The 21,748-nt window shown below is 35.0% G+C and overlaps 3 protein-coding genes across 3 annotated transcripts in view; 1 reads left to right on the forward strand and 2 right to left on the reverse strand.

The window, feature by feature from the left end:
- Window positions 1–21,748, reverse strand: part of LOC134252059 (sodium-dependent serotonin transporter-like) — a 234,793-nt gene that overhangs the window by 164,372 nt on the left and 48,673 nt on the right. The window lies entirely within an intron of this gene.
- Window positions 7,355–11,044, reverse strand: LOC134251711 (TP53-regulated inhibitor of apoptosis 1-like). The gene is made up of 2 exons (XM_062734140.1): window positions 10,863–11,044; window positions 7,355–7,960 (listed from the first exon to the last, which is right to left on the reverse strand). Exons 1-2 carry the CDS (start codon window positions 11,004–11,006, stop codon window positions 7,874–7,876), a joined length of 231 nt encoding a protein of 76 aa, XP_062590124.1. The 5' UTR covers window positions 11,007–11,044; the 3' UTR covers window positions 7,355–7,873.
- Window positions 12,793–20,990, forward strand: LOC134252082 (glutamyl-tRNA(Gln) amidotransferase subunit C, mitochondrial-like). Its single transcript, XM_062734523.1, has 5 exons — window positions 12,793–12,993; window positions 13,100–13,156; window positions 19,421–19,590; window positions 19,758–19,861; window positions 20,727–20,990. The coding sequence occupies exons 1-5, from the start codon at window positions 12,913–12,915 to the stop codon at window positions 20,771–20,773; spliced, it is 459 nt and encodes a 152-aa protein (XP_062590507.1). The 5' UTR covers window positions 12,793–12,912; the 3' UTR covers window positions 20,774–20,990.

The raw sequence follows: 21,748 nt of genomic DNA on the forward strand, positions 1-21,748 counted from the left end.
ATCAAGAACAAGAGGCCCAGGGGCAACATCACATCGCTCACCTGAGCAAATAGGAAAAAGCACAAATCAGATCAGAACTGAAAAGTTTATTGAGGGGGGGGGGGATGAATTTTAATACTACTTGAGAATGCCTTCATAATAAACATATGAATTTGCTGTTCTTATCAAGATTTTTTAAAAACGTTTTATTCCTATATATTACTTCGTAATAATTCAAATTTGATTCCCAATCGTTTCCCTCCCTACCCCAAAGGGCCATGATTTGAACAAATTTAAATCTTCAATACACGAGGATGCTTACATGTCATTATGACTAAACATAGCTTTTCTGTTCTTGGGATTTTTTCTATACATTCCTATGTAAAACTTTGATCGGCCATTTTGGCCCCATCTTACCCCGAGGGTCATGATTTGAGCAAATTTGAATCTACACTACCTGAGGATGCTTCCATTTGAGTTTCATCTTTCCTGGCCCAGTGGTTCTTGAGAAGAAGATTCTTTTAAAAAATTTCCTATATATTCTTAAGTAAAACTTTGATCGGCCATTTTGGCCCCATCCTACTCCCAGGGGTCAAGATTTGAACAAACTTGAATCTACACTACCTGAGGATGCTTCCACATGAGTTTCATCTTTCCATGGCCCAGTGGTCCTTGAGAAGAAGATTCTTTAAAGATTTTTCCTATATATTCCTATGTAAAACTTTGATCGGCCATTGTGGCCCAGCCCAACCCCAGGGGGTCATAATTTGAACAAATTTGAATCTACACTACCTGAGGATGCCTCCACATAAGTTTCATTTTTCCTGGCCCGGTGGCTCTTGAGAAGAAGATTTTTTTAAAATGCCATTAATTTTACATTTATTCAAAATTATCTCCCCTTGGAAGAGGGCATGGCCTTTCATTTGAACAAACTTGAATCCCCTTCACCTAAGGATATTTTGTGGCAAGTTTGGTTGAAACTGGCCCAGTGGTTCTTGAGGAGAAAATGAAAATGTGAAAAGTTTACGACGACGACGACGACAGCAGACAACGGACAAATTTTGATCAGAAAAGCTCACTTGAGCCTTTGGCTCAGGTGAGCTAAAAAGGGGCTGTCCATTCACATTAGGGGCCGCGAGGAGCCAAAAATCTTTATTCTTCTACTCTCAAAGATCAATATTATGCTCGCGACGAGTTCGCATCTAGTTCCTTTTAGTTCCTTTTACTAATTCTGTAAATTGTCATCGCGTTAAACATTCATTGTTAAATGACTTTGCCCTATGTGCACAATTGTAACCAATCATTGAAACTGATAGGTTAATAATAATTGTGCATTTAATTGCAAAGTCACCCAACCATGAAGCTTGCTGCTTGGACTTGGGATGAACCAAGTGATCTGGTACCAGCAACACCCTTAAAATTATGGAAATACAAGAAGTTCCTGATTATACTTACTGTAAAATATATATACTGATACGGCTACATGGCCGTCTCGTTAAACTAGAAATTACTTTGAATACCTCCTGCTAAAGGATAAAAACTTACCAAAATTTAGGTATACGTTGATATCATGGCTAACCGCAATACAAGGACAAAGGCAAAGCAAATGCGTTAGACATGCAATGGTTCGATGGACAGACTTTTACAGATGAATGATTGCCATTATACAGAATGTAGCCATATGTAAATAAAATTTACCTGGAGCGGATAAACACACCGTCCTCCTTTTTTTATAATAAAAAGATAAGGTGGATTTGATATAACCTTGTAGTATGTTGGTGGATCTGAAGTGGGTGGTAATCTTCCACAAACAACAGGTTAGGCAAAGGTCACCACACGGGGGTTAAACCCCTGTTGTCTGGTCATTTCCCTATAACCAAATTAAAATACTATTATAATAGTAACTGAATATATGGTAGTCATTTCTACTCTCTTCGTATTTTAGTTGAAATAAATTATACAAAGGCACATTTTCACAAGCATCACAGAACACATTCTAAGCAGAATTAAATACTTTTAATATAGTTCGGTCGAATTTTCACAATTTTCTCAATTTTCAAAGTTCACAGAAAGGTTATATTTTTCTAAATTAAATTTTAAGTATAGGTAACTTTTGAAGTATGATAGGTGGTGTCCTGTAGATGTACTATAAGGTTATGGATTTTTTTTAATTTTACCCTACGGTCAAAACGAAAGTTCAAAAATGACATGTTTTCCTACAAAAACCTGGTTACCTTGTGCGCTGTCACCTAATCATCTTTTTATAAAAAAAGATGATGGTGTCCGAATAGTAATAAGGTTTCGGAAATTTCATTTTTATCCAAGGGTAAAATGGGGGTAGGGGTTGAACAATGACATTTTTCTAAATAATGTAACATGGTTCCAATGATCAGTACGTACTGGTCCCTGCTGACGATGCAGATAACAACATCGTTTCCGTTTGTAAGGCTCATCAAGCCTCTTTCTCACTCCTCACTAAGAAATTAACAGTAGTGAAGGAGAGACTTCAAGAGTACAATGCAATAATATATTCAAGAAGTGGTGAAAATCAAATGTGGATACTTAAAAATTCCAAGGAACTTTTGAACAATTAGAAATCACAAGATTTAACCAAAATCTACAGCATAAAAGCTTACGACTTTTAAACTTTATACACAACCATTCCCCACGATAAATTAAAGTCCAGGAGATCATTGATGAAACAAGAATATCACCTCTCTCGTTTAAAGTCATCATTTCGTAAGTTCTATGACTGATACCATGACCTTGTCAGCAAATAAAATTTATCATTACGTCAAATGCTGACTGACGTTTTTCATACTAATTGTTAGGCCATTATTTACACAGTGAATTGACAACTGATTTTTCCATCATTTCCCGATCATGATGAGCGGTAGGTGTAACCGGTCGGCAGGGGATTCTCACTCTTCCATGGCACCTGATACCACCTCTACATTTTTGGAGGTCTGTGTTTGCTCTGCTCCAATATCTTGTATTGTTTTATGGATTTTTGAGCTTGAATACTGTTCGTTATCTCCGGCAATATATTTCATACATGTATACGGAGAAATAAATCGAGAAACAGCGCACTTTTTGTACGCACTAAATTTAAACTTATTTCAATGGGTGGCACTGTAGCTGTCTGGTCGTCCATTCTTTTTTTACCAGCGAGCTACAGATCTGCAGCTACATAAAATTGAGTAGTTCTGGGAACCATGTTATATTAGAAAAACGTCATTGTTCAACCCCTCCCCCAATTTTACCCAGGGTAAAAATGAAAATTTACATCTCATGACACCACCTGTCATACTTCAAAAGATACCTGTACTTTAGATATATACTCACCGTCAATAGAAATGCAACACCCTAATTTTAGGGGTAAAAATTATATACGGGATATAGCTATATACCAAAAAAGTTAAATTTTCTCAAACTTTCAAATCAGTTATTCAACGGTTGAATGGTTTTCATTCCATTACCGGAAGTTGATTTTTAGAAATATGAAGAAATCAAAAATGAGCATTTTTAATAGAATTATTGTCAATATTTTGGGTTTTCAAGGTTTTGTATCTGTTAATCATAAGTCTTGTACAAAGTCAAAAAAAAGTCCTTGGTTTCTCTTCTGGATGTGATGCCTGTATTTCCTCAAAGTAATATGAAAGCACGCATTTTAACTGCTAATGTTGGAAATTTTCAAAATAAAAAAAGGGAGAGCTACAGATGCAAATATACACTACATAACGACTTTTGGCTCATGTGTTTCAAAAGCATGAATGACAGTTCCTTGACCGGAAGTCCAAGGTTTACTACACTACGCCAAGTTCAAAAGAAAATTGACCAAGTTCTGAAAAACAGTTTTTTAAAAAAGGACAAGAATATTTATTTCGCTCAGATTAAGACATTGATAAACTTAATGCATTACATTTGTGATATATGTACATGGCGGACTAGCACGTTTTAATTGAAAAGTAAGGGGATGTTTTAAGTTATGTGTTACTTTATAAGGTTTAAAGATGAGATTAAGAATGAATACATATATTTAAAAAGTAAATTTACAAAACAATGATACTTCATTTAAACGTTAAATGTTATCTTTAACCTTAGAAAGTAACACATAACTTTTAAAAGTCCTAGCACCAACCATTCAATTAAAAGTTATGGCATGTAAAACAGAAGAGCGCATTTGGACCATGCATTAAGTTTATCAATGTCTTAATCTGAGCGAAATATTTATTTTAAATGTCCATGATTTTTTAAATGCCTGTTTTTCAAACATGCCCATAGGTTTTTTCTCTAACTTGGTGTGAGTGTAGTAAACCTTGTCCGTTTTCCGGTCAAGGAACTGTCATTCATGCTTTTGAAAAACATGAGCCCGAAAAGTCGTTATGTAGTGTATATTTGCATCTGTAGCTCTCCCTTTTCTTTATTTTGAAAATTTCCAACATTAGCAATGAAAATGCGTGCTTTCAGTTACTTTGAGGAAATACAGGCATCACATCCGGAAGAGAAAATTTATCTAATTATTTTTTGGACGAAAAGTACAAGACTTATAATTAACAGGTACAAAACCTTGAAAACCCAAAATATTGTCAATAATTTTATTTAAAATACTAATTTTTGATTTCTGTTCAGGGAGCTAAAAAATCAACTTCCGGTAATGGAATGAAAATCATTTAACCGTTGAATAACTGATTTGGCAAAGTAAAAATGTACTAACTTTTTTGGTACATAGTTATATCCCGTATATAATTTTCACCCCTTAAATTAGGGTGTTGCGTTTCTATTGACGGTGAGTATAATTTAGAAAACAAGATGTGTTTGTGAAACACTGATATGTCCCCGTATGGCAACGAAGCGAAGGTTAAATTTTCTCAAATGCAAATCAAACATGTTGATACCCAATGTAAGACCTTCTCACGTGAAATACAAATGTGAAATATGAAACCCAGACACCACCTGCTCAAAAGTTGTGGGCAAATATAGCTTTTTTAAATGTAGGTCAAACTCCAGGTTCAAAGTCAAAGGGTCAAAGTTGTTTGGTTTCTAATGAAGGTCTTGTGACAATGGTTACATGTGTGAAGTATAAAAGTCCCAGCCCTTTTGTTCAAAAGTTATGGCAAAGGTTAAAGATTTTCAAAAGAAGGTCAATCTCCAAGGTGAAAAGGTCAAAGTTGTTGGTACCCAATGGAAGGTCTTGTCACAAAAAATACATAAGTGAAGTTTGAAAGTCCTAGCACCAACTGCTGTTCAAAAGTTATTGCTAAGTTTAAAGTTTTTTAAAAGTACCGGTAGGTCAAACTCCAAGGTCAAGGTCAAAATAATGAAAGGTCATGTCACATGGATTACATTTGTGATATATGAAAGTCCTAGCCCTTACGGTTCAAAAGTAAGGGCCAAGGTTAATGTTTTAAGGTCAATCTCCAAGGTCAGGGTCAAAAGGTCAAAGTTGTTGGCATTCAGTGGAAGGTCTTGTCACAAAGAATACAACAGTCATATGTCAAGTATGAAAGTCCTAGCACCAACCATTCAAAAGTTATGGCAAAAGCAAAAAAAAGTTTGGAATTATGGTGTAAAATGTTTCAAAATCCAAGGTCAAGAGGTCAAATTTGGTGGTACCCAAAGAAAGGTCTTGTCATAAAGAATACACCTGTGAAATATAAAAGCCATAGTCCCAACCAGTCAAAAGTTATGGGCAAGGTTAATGGTTTTGTGACAAACAGACAGACAGACAGGGCAAAATCTATATTCCCCCCAAAACTTCGTTTACGAGGCATATATAAAATCTTTCCGTGAACTTTGAAAATTGAGAAAAAATATGGTTCTAGAGCTGGAGACGGTCTTCGTCCTGTACGCCCTCTTTGTTTCAGATGAAAAATTGACAGAAAACTAAAACAAACAAAAAAAAAAAACATGCAAGAGATGTTCGTAAAACCCCTTCCCCAAATTATTGGAACTTTTCCAAGTCAACGGAACATATCTCTGTCAAAAATGGCTCCATCGTAACCAAAATAGATCTTGACCTAGATATTTTAATGATAAATCTATACATGTATACCAAATTTTATTTCAGAGAAAATGAAAGGAAACTGCAAATAATTGGAGCCTTGAAATTCGCAATTTTGAAAGAGACGCCCTTCCTCGTCATAATTATGTATATAATTTAAGAGTTTGTATGTAATTCATGGCCATAAATTTCACAACACTGGTTGAAGACAAAAAGGGGCATGGACACAGTTTCAACTAAAATTTCAAAATTTATTTTTCCATTTTTACAAATATTTTACAAGGGTCTCTCTAATGATTATCAAAAATTTGAACGTCAGTAACTGTTGTCGAGATACAGGACAGATTTAGAGCTCCAAACCTTTGTTATGTAAACAGGGTCCGTGTCATGTTTTTGTTTACATAGGTTAATACACTAATATATGTTCGTTCAGAGTAGATAATTTCAAAAAAGAAGTTAATTTTAAATACAATTCGACAGTTTCTATTGCTTTGCTGAATTTCATTTTATTATAAATGTGACATTTTCTATATGTAAACACTAACAAGGCACGAGCCTTGTTTACATTATGAAGAACTTTAAGTTCTGTATCTTGTTTGTTAAACAGTTCAAATTTTCCTAATCATTAGATGGTGCCTTAGGTAGGAATTGTAAAAATTAAAACTGGTTTTAAAAAATCAGTTGAAACTGTGTCTATGCCCCTTTAATGCTTATTACAACCATGCCAATTTAAGAACAATTTGACAACTTGATGTCCTGGAATAAAGAAAAAGTTGGGGTTTTTTTAAAAACTGCATTCATGTTAGTGGGTTTGGAACCACCCTTCAAGCCCTAGAGAAGAAGCTGAAAATGTTCAAATGTTAACGCACAATGCAGGACGATGGACATATACGTACAGATAGCAAGATGTCACCTGAGTTTATTCCTATGAATAAGTTTGATTGTCTATAGTGGCCCCACCCTATCCATTGGGGTCATGATTTGATCAAACTTGAATCTTCACTACCTGAGGATTATTCTACATTAGCGTTTCATGTTTCCGGATCCAGTCATTATTGAGAAGATTTTTAAAACATGCCAGAAAATGATCACTTTCCTAATTATCTCCCTTTGAAAGAAGGTGTGGCCTTTCATTTGCACAAACTTGAATCCCCTTCACTCAAGGATGCTGTGTGGTAAGTTTGATTGAAATTGGCCAAGTAGTTCTCGAGAAGTTAAAAATTAAAAAAGTTAATAGGTGGACTGACAGACAGATATACTGTACTACAGACAAACTGTAATCAGAAAAGCTCACTTGGGTTTTCAGCTCAGGTGAGCTAGAGTTGTTAAAACATGAATTGTTTGTTCTAAATTGAAAGAAAAACAACAGAGTAGGATAAATTAGGTTTTAAACAGACACAATTTTTTTTTACATACACACAAATACATTTTGTGATATTGTGAATTTCTAGATACAGTGTACTAATAATTAAATTGGGAATTTTGGGAGTTCTCCCAATTGGCAAAAGCCCATTTATCAGACCCAAATCAGAAAGATTGATGGCCCTGAAAATACATGCAAATCATGTTTTCAATCACTCTATCATGGTTCTATCTATGTACAAAGCTAAGAATTCTTGACATAATTGCAAGTTAAGTAAAACAATTTATTGCAAATTTCAAATGTTTGATCAGTCAGAAGTACCCTGTAATAAGTGCAAAAAGGGTCCTTTAGTTTAATCTTCTCACATTCTTCCACAAAATACAGTAATCATCTCTAAGGCTTGAAATAGTAACAAAATATTTAGTTTCACATCCTAAACTTCCTTCAGTATCTAAGTGTCAAGGGTAAAGGACACTTAGGATATTTAAGCCTTTCTTGCTCCATTTGAATCTTCAGTTTCATATGCATCAGTTTGGATCCTTTTTCTCGTGATCTGTTCCTAGCACTGGTTTTTCTAGTTCCCAGAGATCAATTTTGTGTTCCTTAATTGCTTTCTGAAATAATGCATAAAACAATGATTACTTCATAAATAGAATATCATTATTTACAATACACATGCACTCGCACAAAACATTCTACTTTCTTTGAGTGGCAAGCAAATAGTGAATGCAAGCTGAACGTAACTTGATGAACAGTTAGTAAACGGTGAACACTGAGCAAACACAGAACATGATTGGAGCACAAATGCAACTACCTGCAAAAATCTGTAGTTCATAAAAAAAAACCAGAAGTCTCTGTCGAGACTATAGCTCTACTGGTTTATACTTAAAACAAAGGAAGAGAAAAGTAGCAGTTGGGACTTGAGACTTTAAAACAGCAATAAGTAAAAAAAAATTATCCTTGCCGCTAATCAAAAGAAAAACAGATGCACAGAATTATGTATCTTAGTGTAGTCTACTTGTGTGACAAGTTATATTGAAATTGGACCAAAACTGTAGGAGGAGTAGCATTTTGAAAGAATTTTACAGAAATTTCTATTTTTAGTAACCACGGCAACACTGTTCATCAAAATCAAAAACAAATGCACAGAATTATGTATCTTAGTGTAGTCTACTTGTGCCAAGTTATATTGAAATCGGACCAAAACTGTAGGAGGAGTAGCATTTTGAAAGAATTTCTCAGAAATTTCTATTTTTAGTAACCATGGCAACACCGTTCATCGAAATCAAAAACCGATGCATAGAATTATGTATCTTAGTGTAGTCTACTTGTGTGCCAAGTTATATTGAAATTGGATCAAAACTGTAGGAGAATTAGCATTTTGAAAGCATTTCACAGAAATTTCTATTTTTAGTAACCAAGGCAACACCGTTCATTGAAATCAAAAACCGATGCACAGAATTATGTATCTTAGTGTAGTCTACTTGTGTGCCAAGATATATTGAAATTGGACCAAAACTGTAGGAAGAGTAGCATTTTGAAAGAATTTTACAGAAATTTCTATTTTTAGTAACCACGGCAACACCGTTCACTGAAATCAAAAACCGATGCACAGAATTATGTATCTTAGTGTAGTCTACTTGTGTGCCAAATTATATTGAAATTGGATCAAAACTGTAGGAGGAGTCGCATTTTGAAAGAATTTCACAGAAATTTCTATTTTTAGTAACCACGGCAACACCGTTCATCAAAATCAAAAACCGATGCACAGAATTATGTATCTTAGTGTAGTCTACTTGTGTGCCAAGTTATATTGAAATTGGATCAAAACTGTAGGAGGAGTAGCATTTTGAAAAATTGTTTACAGACAGACAGACGGACGGACGACGGACGCATTACTATCGCATAAGCTCTTCTGGTCTCTGACCAGTAGAGCTAAAAATTGACAGATGGATAGTTAGAGTACAACCAAGTGTATCATTTAATGTGGACATCCTCTGTGATATGATTTTCACAGATATCTCAACATGCTCAGAGAATTACTAACCTTGTATTTCTAACCTAGTCTTTTTTTACTACTAGTGTTTGAACTTTCCACAAGGAAACATTCCTTGTAACTGTTGTTATCTAGGTAGGTTCCTACTCAAGTGACTTCATTGATAGTGGTACCTTATTCAAAATAAATTATTATGAATAGAACTATTGTAATCTTTTGAAACATGATATTCTATTAATAGCAGCGTAGTGTGAATTGGAATCCATGTCTAATAAGGTTCAACTTTACAAAATGTTATAACTGATGTATATACACGCACAGTCTGTACATCATACATCTGCTGCATTTTTGTACTGTATTTAAATTGATAAGTAATTTCATAAATTTTTTTTAAAAATACTGTAGATCACTATATTTCAGTGACACCTTATTCCAGAGTTTTTATGCTGATTATTGAGATCAAAGAAACAAGAGGCCCTGCCCATGGGCCACATCACTCATGCACTGTGCTAGGAAAAAACAGAAATCAGTTCAGTCATGAAAAGTTTAAATCCATAATAAGTGGATAAAAGGGGAGGGTGTATGATTTGAACAGACTTGAATCTTCATAAACTTTCGATGCTTGCGTATTTCCTTGACTATGACTTTTTTACCTTTTAAGCTTGATCTTACATTGTGGTCCCATCCTATCCCCCCTTTCCCACCCCCTGTCAAGATTTGAACAAATCTAAATCTACATTACCTGAGGATGCTTTCACTGTAATATGACAGTGTCGTCACACCAGTGTCTTACATTTTTGACGACTTGAAAGCATGACGAGAGATCAAGGGGCATTAATATGTAAAACATGAATACTTGCTGAATACTTTTTTGAATCATACCATCAAATTTTCACTATTTCTGAATTATCTCCCCTTGTATAAGGTGTGGCTCTTCATTTGAACAAACTTGAATCCCCTTCACCTAAGGATACTTTGTGCCAAATTTGGTTGAAATTGGCCCAGTGGTTCTTGAGAAAAAGTCAAAAATGTAAAAAAGTTAACAACAATGACAGACAACGGACAAATTTTGATCAGAAAAGCTCACTTGAGCCTTCAGCTCAGGCGAGCTAAAAATGGACAGTATAATCTATCTCTGATTTAGATTGCTTTTATAAAAATACCTATAGTTATTATTAGTAGCAATTTAATTGTTACTTTTTGTTTTTATCAAATGAAAAGCAAATCTGTGAAAATTTGGATTGAAATAACTAAATAAAGTTACCTGAGGTAGGTAAATAAAGCTACAGCCTACAGTAGGTAATTCTAACCTGATCGTAATGGACCTGGTGGTATGATAAATGGGAGAAATAAAGTCCTCTGCATATACTCTATGACTATTTAATCATAATTTAGGATATCTCTGAGTCTTATATTTAATATTAGTCCATCTGGGTCGTCATTTGGGTTCATATGGATCTATTTGGGTATATCGACGCACCCCGTAGGCCTAACTACCCGAATTCCCATAATTTACTTACTTTGACACATTCTTGATAGACTTCAAACAGTGGAGCACATTCGTCTTTAGTGACTCCTTTCAGAAATTTTTCTGAAAACCATTTATTAAAACATGCATCATACTGTTCTTTGAGTTGTTGACATTCTGTACTTATGCTATTCATTTTTTTCTAAAGCCTGGTTTGGCAAGCGGTAAATCTAGTCTTCTCTATATCCGACTCCCGACGGTACAATGGTACACAAAACCCCCTCTCCCATCTTTTGGTTATGGGCAATGTTGATATGGGCAAATTTGTGCTTCCCCTTTAATATCAAGTTTTATCTATTATTCTATTCTATTTTACTTTTAATTAAAATAAGCTGAAATAGTTTTGAAAAATACGAGACTATATAGCTAGCTTTACGGTGTCGAGTGGTTACGACCCGATTCCGTGTTCGACCCGCGTGGTAACGACCCCAGTGGTTTCGACCTACTTATATATGTATATACACTTTACAGGTAAATAGAGGGGTTCACGCTATAGGGATACATGGATATTCGGTAGCGCAATTATATGTCTATGGTTTCAGGTATCGGGGGAAACGTGTCATTAATTGGTTGTCAACATTGAAGTCAGTAGTAAAGATGGTTTCTTAATGAGTTTAGGACATGGATGTAATTAATTTCATTTGAAATATGATAATAATTTATATATGAGCATTTTTTTCCTTAAAAATAAATTAACTCTTGATGGTATAATTATTGAATTTATTATCTAAATGTATATTTAAATGTTTTCTTATTTACTTATTCACAGAATACAAACATAAAGTGTCAAAACATATTTCTGCAGACTTATAAATACTGGTAAACTTATGAACAAAATATGCACGTTTATACGCGGTAGACAGGGAGTGATAAAATATTTTGTACTATTTTTTTTTTTCAAAACTAAAGAGTGGTTTTAATCGGGTAAACTTTAAATTCTATATATATATATGGTATTTTTCCAAGTAAAAAAAATATCATAATTATCGATATTTTTAATTATAAACAGTATGGTCGATTCAGAAAATCTGAATAATTTGAATTATAACGAATAATAAATATTAAACTATGGGGTTAAAACCACGCGGGTCGAACAAGGAATCAGGTCTTCTTGTTCCAAATTTTGTTCTGGTCTGATATTCTGATTTAGCGTTTCTGAAATACAAAAAATAAACCAAAAAATTATAAAAAGAAGTTTTGACCGAAAAAGTTTCTAGCCATTAGCTAAAACTATAGATTTTGGTGTCCGGATAGGGCCATTTGCTAAAGCTCAACAGCGTGTTCAGAAAACCCAGTCGCGCTAACACACAACACGCTGTCAGGCTAACACAAGTTCACACAACACGGTGACGCACTAACACACAACACACTAACACGAGTTGGCACAACACGCCTTCACACTAACACAAGTTCCCACAACACATTGCGCTAACACACAACGTGCTGTCATGCTAACATGAGTTTGAACAACACGCCATCACGCTAACACACAGATTAATGTGTTTTATTTTCATAAATATTTTTTATTTAAAAAGTCTAAAAAGTCTGTCTAAGTCATGTCTTTTCAGCGTTTCTTTAAAAATTTAAGCACCTTATTTTCAAATAAAACTTTTTTTTTAAATTTTCTCTGAAGAAAAAAAAATGTCAAAAAAATCATATAAATTAAGTGGAAGTTAATATTGAACTTTTTATACTGAAAGTCAAACCACAGCATTCCACTTTAAAAGTATATATGTATATCATTTCTATAGTACTCAAACGAAATACCCCAATTCGCAATTAATTTAATGTTATATATATTACACGTCGAAAAATCATAAAAACATATAATTAATGATTTTCATTTGTTAATTTATTTTTTAGAAATAAAATTCAATTTGGTTTTATCAATTTGAGTTCCATCTGGGCCCATTTGGGTAAATCGACGCACCCCAAGCGGCAGCAGATAACTTGGTTCCCAGGCTCATCCTTGCCGCGGAGTTTACACAGCTATTAAAAAGGGGATTCACCAGGCTATTGGAGTTCTAATGTGAAATAGAAATATGCTTTGCCAATGCGAATGTATCCATAGAATCTACACATATTCTTTTATTGTTTCTTTAAGACGACGTTTTTCATCAAAGGTGTTAAAATATATAATATGCAAGTAACGTTAATTTTCTTCTTAAATGTATCGAAGAGCAGAGATGTTTTGGATAAATATATTAATGAATATTTTCTAATTTGTAGGTGCCAGAAAAACCAACATGGTGGCCCGGTGATAAATGCGGATCTAAGTTGTCCAAGGTGAGCATGTTAGATTAGGTTCGTAATGTATTTTTGTCGAATGTTGGTAAAATGGGTAGGCAAACCCGAGCCGGGGCAAATTTAAAACCTGAGCAGTTCGATTTTTTTTTTTATTTTCCGTTTTAATACTTTATCAATCGAGCTGAAAATTTTAGATGATATTTGCCATAGGTTTATTTGTAGCTCTCTGCTTTATCTTCCGAATTTTCTCAAGCAGAGAGCTAGTTCTGCAGCTGGTTTATTTGTATTTATTGTAAAATTGCCTTGAAATAACCAGTTATTCAGATTTTATCAGCTGTTGTTGATTTCCAAGTTGGTAAAATGGATAGGCAACACCAAGTTGTCATTTTACGATTATAATTTACGTCACCTGAGTAAGCTTAGTCCTTAGTTGTATGGTGCGCGTCGTACGTCATTTGTCCAGTGTGTTACCATTTGAAAATTTACAGATTCTGTTCTGCAACTACACACCAAGTTTGGCATAAACACCTTTGACAGAAGGGGAACAAAAATTGTGAATTTCATGAACCCCCCACCCCAGGGCCTGAGGGATGGGTCCAAAACCATTAAAATTAATGCAATCTTTAAAAATCTTCTTCTTTACTCCTGGACATTAAGCAGTCAAACTGCTGGCATGATTGTAATCAGCATAAAATCCTCTACCAAAATTGTGAAATTCATTGCCCCAGGGTCAGGGGTTTTTAGTGCTAGGACTGGGCTTTATAGATTATAAAGAGAAAATGCATTATTTATTTCAACAATCTTCTCTGCTCCAGGGTATTTAATAAACTAACCATGCAATTATGTTGTTACACATGTATGTTGGATAAGGCTGCCTTGATCTTCCAAAATTATGAATTTCATGGCCCCGTTAGGGGTTCTGGTTTTAGGGCAAGACTTTATTGATGATTTAGTGAAAATGCATAAATTCTTTGAAAATCATCTTCTCTGCTCTAAACAAACTAACCAAGCACCTAGTTATGATAAGCAAGAATGTTTTTTCCAAAATTGTAAATTTCATGGCTCCTGGATCAGGGGATTTGATGTTAGGGCTAGGCTCTTTTGATTATATTGTGAAAATATATTAAAATCTTTCAAAATCTGCTTCTCTGCCCCTGGGTATCAAATAAACTTACCATGGACATGGTTATGACAAGCAAAAATGTCTCTTCTAAAATTATGAATTTCATGGCCCCAGGGTCAGGGGTTCTGGTGTTAGGGAGGGGCTCTATTGATTATATAGTGAAAATGCATAAATTCTTTTAAAATCTTTTCCTCTGCTCCTCGGTATTAAACCAATGAACTATGTACATAGTTATAATGAGAAAGGATGCCTCTTCCAAATTTGTGAATTTTAGGGCCCCTTGGTCAGGGGTTCTGGGGTGGGGCTCTAATGATTTTATAGTGAAAATGCATGAATTCTTTGAAAATCTCTTGCTCTAAGTACATATTTATGATGGTACAAGGGTGTGTGTGTGTGTTTACAGACCTTAGGGTTAACCAACGGTTAATCTCTTAAAAAGAGGACACGATAAAATTGAAATCAAATCTAACATGCAAAATGTACTCGCTAATTATAGCAGAGAGAAAACCCTGAAAAGTAAAAGTGACATCAAGAAAAAAGGAATTCCTCTTGTTTTTGTCACAAAATACAAGTACCATGGATGAACATCATACATGTATCTCCATTGTTACATCATAATATATGTACCGCACTTGAAGTCAAAACTATAGTGCAAACTGTTCTGCTTTAAAAATGACAGTTGAATGGCGTAACATATGAGAAATGAATTCAATTTTTGAAGATTCATGAGGTACATGAACTACAACGCTTCAAGCCAAAATATGTATCATGTAGTGCTAACACACATCATGAAATATGCCGGCGTGAAGCGTCATATTTCATAACCTCATGAATCTTCAAAATTTAAATTCATTTCTTAATGGAATTAATAGTACGATACTTATGTGATACTCTCTGTGTTGGCTTCTGTGTTGATGTCCAAGGTTAAAGTTCTCTTTAAGTACTTCTATGTCCTACATTGATCAGATTATATGCTTCTAGTGTGTTTCATTGTACCAGTCAAGGTTTCAGATGCTGCAAGAAGAAGGTACGGTTTGAGCTTTATTGTGCCCTAAAAATTTAATTTCTTAAAAAGTTACGAAATTGGCTTTAACAATAGTTGGGTAGATGAATATGATTAATCATTAAAGAATATGTCATGAAGGAGGACCTTTCTGGAAATATGACGCCATTAATTTGGTACAATTTTTAAGTTTAATGCAGAAAAGCTTCAAAATGACTCATTTCTCTGCCAATTTTGCTTTAGAAAATAGTGTCTTCCACCGTCGCCCACTTTAATTTTTGGATATATTATGTAAACTGCTATGAAAAATCACATATCTCAAAATTTTCCTGGGCGACGGTGGCAGAGTATGTTTTCTTAAAGAAAATTCCACTGAAAATTGGAGTCTTCTGCAACTTTTTAAGAAAATACGGGAAAATGCACACAATAATGACGTCACAATTAGCATTTAGGAGGTCATGTGAGAAAAACGAGTTGTGTATTCTTACTGCATAGAATTCCTATGATTCAGAAAGAATGAGTTTTGATTTCTTATATCACTTTCATATTTTAGAAAAATATAGGGCGTAATTTGTATTGAAACTGTACCTTCTTTCAGCTAAGGAATGACCAGCTTAATATTTCTGGAGTAGGTTAAAGTTTTTGGTGCAAGTGTCATTGCCAAGTAACTATAAGCCCTATGTTGACCAAACTTGCATGGGTGATACATCTAAGGATGCATACTACCAGGCTTGCCTCAGATGCTGGATCTGGCCTACATTTTCCAGATGAGTGAACAGGATAAGTTTTGGATGCAGGTCTCATTTCCAAGTAACTATAAGCCCTATGTTGACCTTGCATGGGTGATACATCTAAGGATGCAAAGTACCAAGCTTGCTTCAGATGCTGGATATGACCTACATTTTCTGGATGAGTGTACAGGGTAAAATTTTTGGTGCAGATCTGATTACCCAGTTACTGTAAGTCCTGGGATGTATCACTTGCATGGGTGATACATCCAAGCTTGCTTCAACCTACATTTTCTGGATGAGTGAACAGATTAAAGTTTTTGGAGCAGGTACATTCTAAAGTAACTATGAGCCCTATGTTGACCAAATTAAACTTGCTTGGATGATACCCTGCTCTGTGGAAAAGCACTTTGAAAAAATAATGCACTTTAAAAAAAAATTTCAAAGTGTGTTATAATTAGGACAGAATCAATGCACTTTGAAAAGGATTTTTCAAAGTGTTTCAAAATTTGGACAAAATCAATGCACTTTGCAAAAAATTAAACATTAACAAAATTTCTCTGCTCTTTGGTCTTAAGACTAGTAAGTTGCATGGTTAATTATTACATAGTTAAAGTTAATTTAAAAATGTATTCTTATCTCACCTGAGCTGAAAGCTCAAGTGAACTATTCTGATCCCAATTTGTCTTTACTCCGTCTGTTTGTGCGTCTATAAACTTTTCACACATTTAACTTCTTCTCCAGAACCACTGGGCCAATTTTAACCAAACTTGCCATGAAGCATCATTGGGTGAAGGGGATTCAAGTTTTTAGCTCACCTGAGCCGAAGGCTCAAGTGAGCTTTTCTGATCAAAATTTGTCCGTTGTCTGTCGTTGTCGTTGTCGTAGTCGTTGTCGTAGTCGTTGTCGTCGTCGTTGTCGTCGTAAACTTTTCACATTTTCATCTTCTTCTCAAGAATCACTGGGCCAATTTCAACCAAACTTGGCACAAAGTATCCTTGGGTGAAGGGGATTCAAGTTTGTTCAAATGAAGGGCCACGCCCTTTTCCAAGGGGAGATAATCATGAATTTGTTAAAAATTAATGGCATTTAAAAAAAAATCTTCTTTTCCAGAACCGCTGGGCCAGGAAATATGAAACTCATGTGGAAGCATCCTCAGGTAGTGTGGATTCAAGGTTGTTCAAATCATGACCCCCGGGGCAAGGGTGGGGCCAAAATGGCCGACCCAAGTTTTACATAGGAATATATAGGAAAAATCTTTAAAAATCTTCTTCTCCAGAACCACTGGGCCAGGAAAGATGAAACTCATGTGGAATCATCCTCAGGTAGAGCAGATTCAAGTTTGTTCAAATCATGACCCCCGGGGCAAAGATGGGGCCAAAATGGCCGACCCAAGTTTTACATAGGAATATATAGGAAAAATCTTTAAAAATCTTCTTCTCCAGTACCACTGGGCCAGGAAAGATGAAACTCATGTGGAAGCATCCTCAGGTAGTGTAGATTCAAGTTTGTTCAAATCATGACCCCCGGGGCAAGGGTGGGGCCAAAATGGCCGACCCAAGTTTTACATAGGAATATATGGGAAAAATCTTTAAAAATCTTCTACTCCAGAACCACTGGGCCAGGAAAGATGAAACTCATGTGGAATCATCGTCAGGTAGAGTGGATTCAAGTTTGTTCAAATCATGACCCCCGGGGCAAAGGTAGGGCCAAAATGGCCGACCCAAGTTCTACATAGGAATATATAGGAAAAATTTTTAAAAATCTTCTTCTCCAGAACCACTGGACCAGGAAAGATGAAACTCATGTGGAATCATCCTCAGGTAGTTTAGATTCAAGTTTGTTCAAATCATGACCCCCGGGGCAAGGGTGGGACCAAAATGGCCGACCCAAGTTTTACATAGGAATATATAGGAAAAATCTTTAAAAATCTTCTTCTCCAGAACCACTGGGCCAGGAAAGATGAAACTCATGTGGAATCATCCTCAGGTAGTGTAGATTCAAATTTGTTCAAATCATGACCCCCGGGGCTAGGGTGGGGCCAAAATGGCCGACCCAAGTTTTACACAGGGATATATAGGGAAACCTTTTAAAATCTCCTTTTCAAGTACCTCAAAGCTATGATTAGTGATATTTATATGGAATCATCCTCAGGTAGTGTAGATTCTAGTTTGTTCAAATGATGAACGCCTGGAGGGGGGGTGGAGTAAATTCAAGCCTGATGTGCTCAGGTGAGCGCTGTGGCCCCTGGGCCTCTTGTTTTCAAAGAAAGGGCCACATCCTTACTCAAGGGTAGATAATTTTAAAAAGTGAAAATTTGTGGCATGTTTTAAAAATCTTCTTCTCAAGAACCACTGGTTAGGGAAAGATGAAACTAATGTGGAAGCATCCCCAGGTTGTGCAAATTCAAGATTGTTCAAATTATGACCCCCGGGGATAGGGTGGGGCCACAATGGACGACCAAAATTTAACATAGGACTATATGGGGAAAATCTTCTTTTCATGAACAGCAAAGCCATGATTGATCATATTTATAAAGAAGCATCCTCAGGTAGTGTAGATCAAAGTTTGTTCAAATCATGACCCCTAGGGGTAGGGTGGGGCCACACTGGACGACCAAAGTTTTGCAGAGGAATATAGGGGAAAAATCTTTAAAAATCTTTTTCTCAAGAACAACAAAGCCATGATTGATCATATTTATATAGAGGCATCCCCAGGTAGTGTAGATTCAAATTTGTACATATCATGATCCGTAGGGGTTGGTTGGGGCCACAATGGATGACCTATATAAAAAATCTTCTTCTCGAGAACAACAAAGCCATGATTGATCATATTTATATAGAAGATCCTCAGGTAGATTCAAGTTTGGTCAAATCATGACCCCTGAAGGTTGGGTAGGGCCACAATGGACGACCAAAGTTTTACATAGGAATATATGGGAAAAATCTTTAAAAATCTTCTTCTCAAGAACAACAAAGCCATGATCGGACATATTTATATAGAGGCATTCCCAGGTAGTGTAAATTCAAGTTTGTTCAAATCAGGACCCCTTGGGATAGGGTGGGGCAAAAATATAAGTTCAAACTTATAGAGAAAGAAGCCATAGTAAGTCATAGAAATATGTAAGCATTCTTTGTAGATTTAAGTTAATTCAAATCATCCCCCTTCTACCTTTTAGGGGTAGGTTGGGACCACATGCATTTATGGTTTTCAAAACTGAATTGATTTTTTGCTTTTTTCCTAGCCACAGTACTCAGGTGAGTGATGTGGCCCATGGGCCTCTTGTTTAAAGATATTTTTCACTGCCACTTAATTTTAGCATTCAAATCTCTAAATTGAAATTTCATATTTTTTTCAAATTCTGGGAAAACATAAAATTCATCTGAGTTATATATAATATATGAATGAATAGGATTTAATCATCAGAGTGTTTTGCTTTTCTGATATAGGAACCAAATATAGACAAAGAGATAGTGATTTTACTGGAGCGCCTATCTTTGGTTCAGTTTAATAATCAGGAGGCTGTTGATCGCTTAAATAAGGCTGTGCAGTCAGCAAATCGGCTATATTCAGTCAACACTGATAATGTGGAGCCAATGGATTCAGTTCTAGAAGATAGGTACAACATCATTTATATACACATTTGGAGACTGCATGTAAAAATACCTCTCTGAAGATAAAAAAGCAATGAATGTTTTTCTTGAATGATATCAGTTAAAAAGGATCTATATAATAAGAAAAATTAGCTTTCCATTCCTCAATTCATGAGTATTCTTTATTTAACAGAAAGTTGTACTTGAGAGATGACACTGTGATGGATGGGAATTGTCTAACTGATATCTTAAAGAATGCATCAAAAACCATTGAGGACTATTATGTTGCTCCACCAGGTATATAAATTACTAATGTTTTATAGGCTAAATATGCATGTAAACAGGATACATGTATAAGATCATATTTTATAAAATGCATGTGTTCTGAATTTTAGCTCAACAGAGCTAAAAGCTCAACTGGGCTTTTCTGATCACCATCATCAGTCAATCAATCTTTCCATCCTTCTGTCAGCTAGTAAACATTTCACATTTTAAAGTTTCAACTTCTTTTCAAGAATTACTAAGCCAATTTTAACCAAAGTTGGTGCAAAGCATTCTTGGTAGATAATGAGTGTAAATTTTTAAAGTAAAGGCTCAAGACCTCTTCTTAGGGAAGAAAGAATTGACAAAAATAGGATGGGGTCATTTAATTTTTTTTTTTTGGTCAAGAACCACGGGGCCAGTAAGGTAAAACTAATGTGGAAGGTTTCTGAGGTAATGTAGATTCTTAATAGTTTGAATCATCCTCTCTTCCCCCCCCCCCCCAGTGCTAGGGTGGGGCAACAATAGGGAATCAAAGTTTTACAGTAAAACATATGAGGGAAATATTTTAAAATCTGCTCAAGAACCACTGGGCAAGTAAAGCTGAACCTTTTGTGGAAACTTTCTGAGGTAGCATAGATTCTAAATTGTTCAAATCATGTTCCCAGCCTAGTGTTAGGGTTGGTCCACAATAGGGAGTCAAAGTATTAAATATGGAAAAATTGGATATTAATTTTAAAAAAAGGTCCAAGGTGAGTGTTGTGGCCCAGAGCCTCTTGTTTGATCAGCCAGTCTTTAAGTGTATTATCAAGTGTATCACAGGAATTGTGAGCATTATTTTTATTCATATCTGCAACAATAATTTTTTTTTAAGTGATCACTTCTTTATTTTGTATTTCAGGAAATATTCCTCTGAGGCATAAGGATAGAGATTATGGAAATGATTAATCAACACATTAAAAAAGAAAAATTGCTTAAATTATGGGCTATGAGTGCTTTGTTACAGTGTGAAATAAATTAGCAACTTAATTAAAATGTGATAATTATAATTATTACATTTTGCATCAAGATCAACACAGAATGTAGTAATACAGAATGTAATAACACATTCTTTGGATCATTACATTTTGCATCATTATATTTTGCATTGAGGTCAACACAAGATTTTTAAAAGCGCAAAATGAAAAATTTGACTAAATTCATGGCCCCAGGATCAGGGAACGGGGCTATATAGATTATATAGTGAAAATGCATTATTTCTTTGAAAATCTTCTTCTCTGCTCCTGGGTATTAAATTAACCAAGTACATAATTATGTTGAATAAGGCTACCTCTCCAAATATTGTGAATTTCATGGCCCCAGAGTCAAGGGTTCTAGTGCTATGGCAGTACTATATGGATTATTTAGAAGAAAAAAGTGCATTATCTGTTATGTAGATAAAGTGCATTATTTCTTTCAAAATCTTCTGGGTATTAAACAACTTAATGTAAATGTATAGTTGTGGTGAGGAAAGGTGTCTCAGAAGCAATTAAATCATTGGCGTCATATTATTTTTATGGATATTATTCTTCTTTGTTCCTAGGTATTAAAAAAAAAAACAATGCATAGGTCTAATGAAGAAAGGCTCCATTCCAAAAAAGTAAATTTCATAGCCCCTGGGTCAAGGGTTCTGGTGTAGGATGGGGCTATATAGATCATGTAGTGGAAGAACAATATTTCTTTTAATAAAGTCATTTTCTTTGCTTCTGGGTGTTTAATAAACAAAACTTACGAGGGGTTATCAAAAAGTTCGTGGACTGAGGCTACAAAATTAGTACTATGTAGTCTGTGCTTTCAAAATTTATTTAAACAATAAAATGCTTTCTTTCTTTGTTATTACTGGAATTAACGGAAGCAGCTGTTGCAGAAAAAATACATAACCCG

This window comes from Saccostrea cucullata, unplaced genomic scaffold, assembly GCF_032062105.1.
Source record: "Saccostrea cucullata isolate Sc308-1 unplaced genomic scaffold, CSIRO_AGI_Scuc_v1 ctg1, whole genome shotgun sequence".
NCBI lineage: Eukaryota > Metazoa > Mollusca > Bivalvia > Ostreida > Ostreidae > Saccostrea > Saccostrea cuccullata.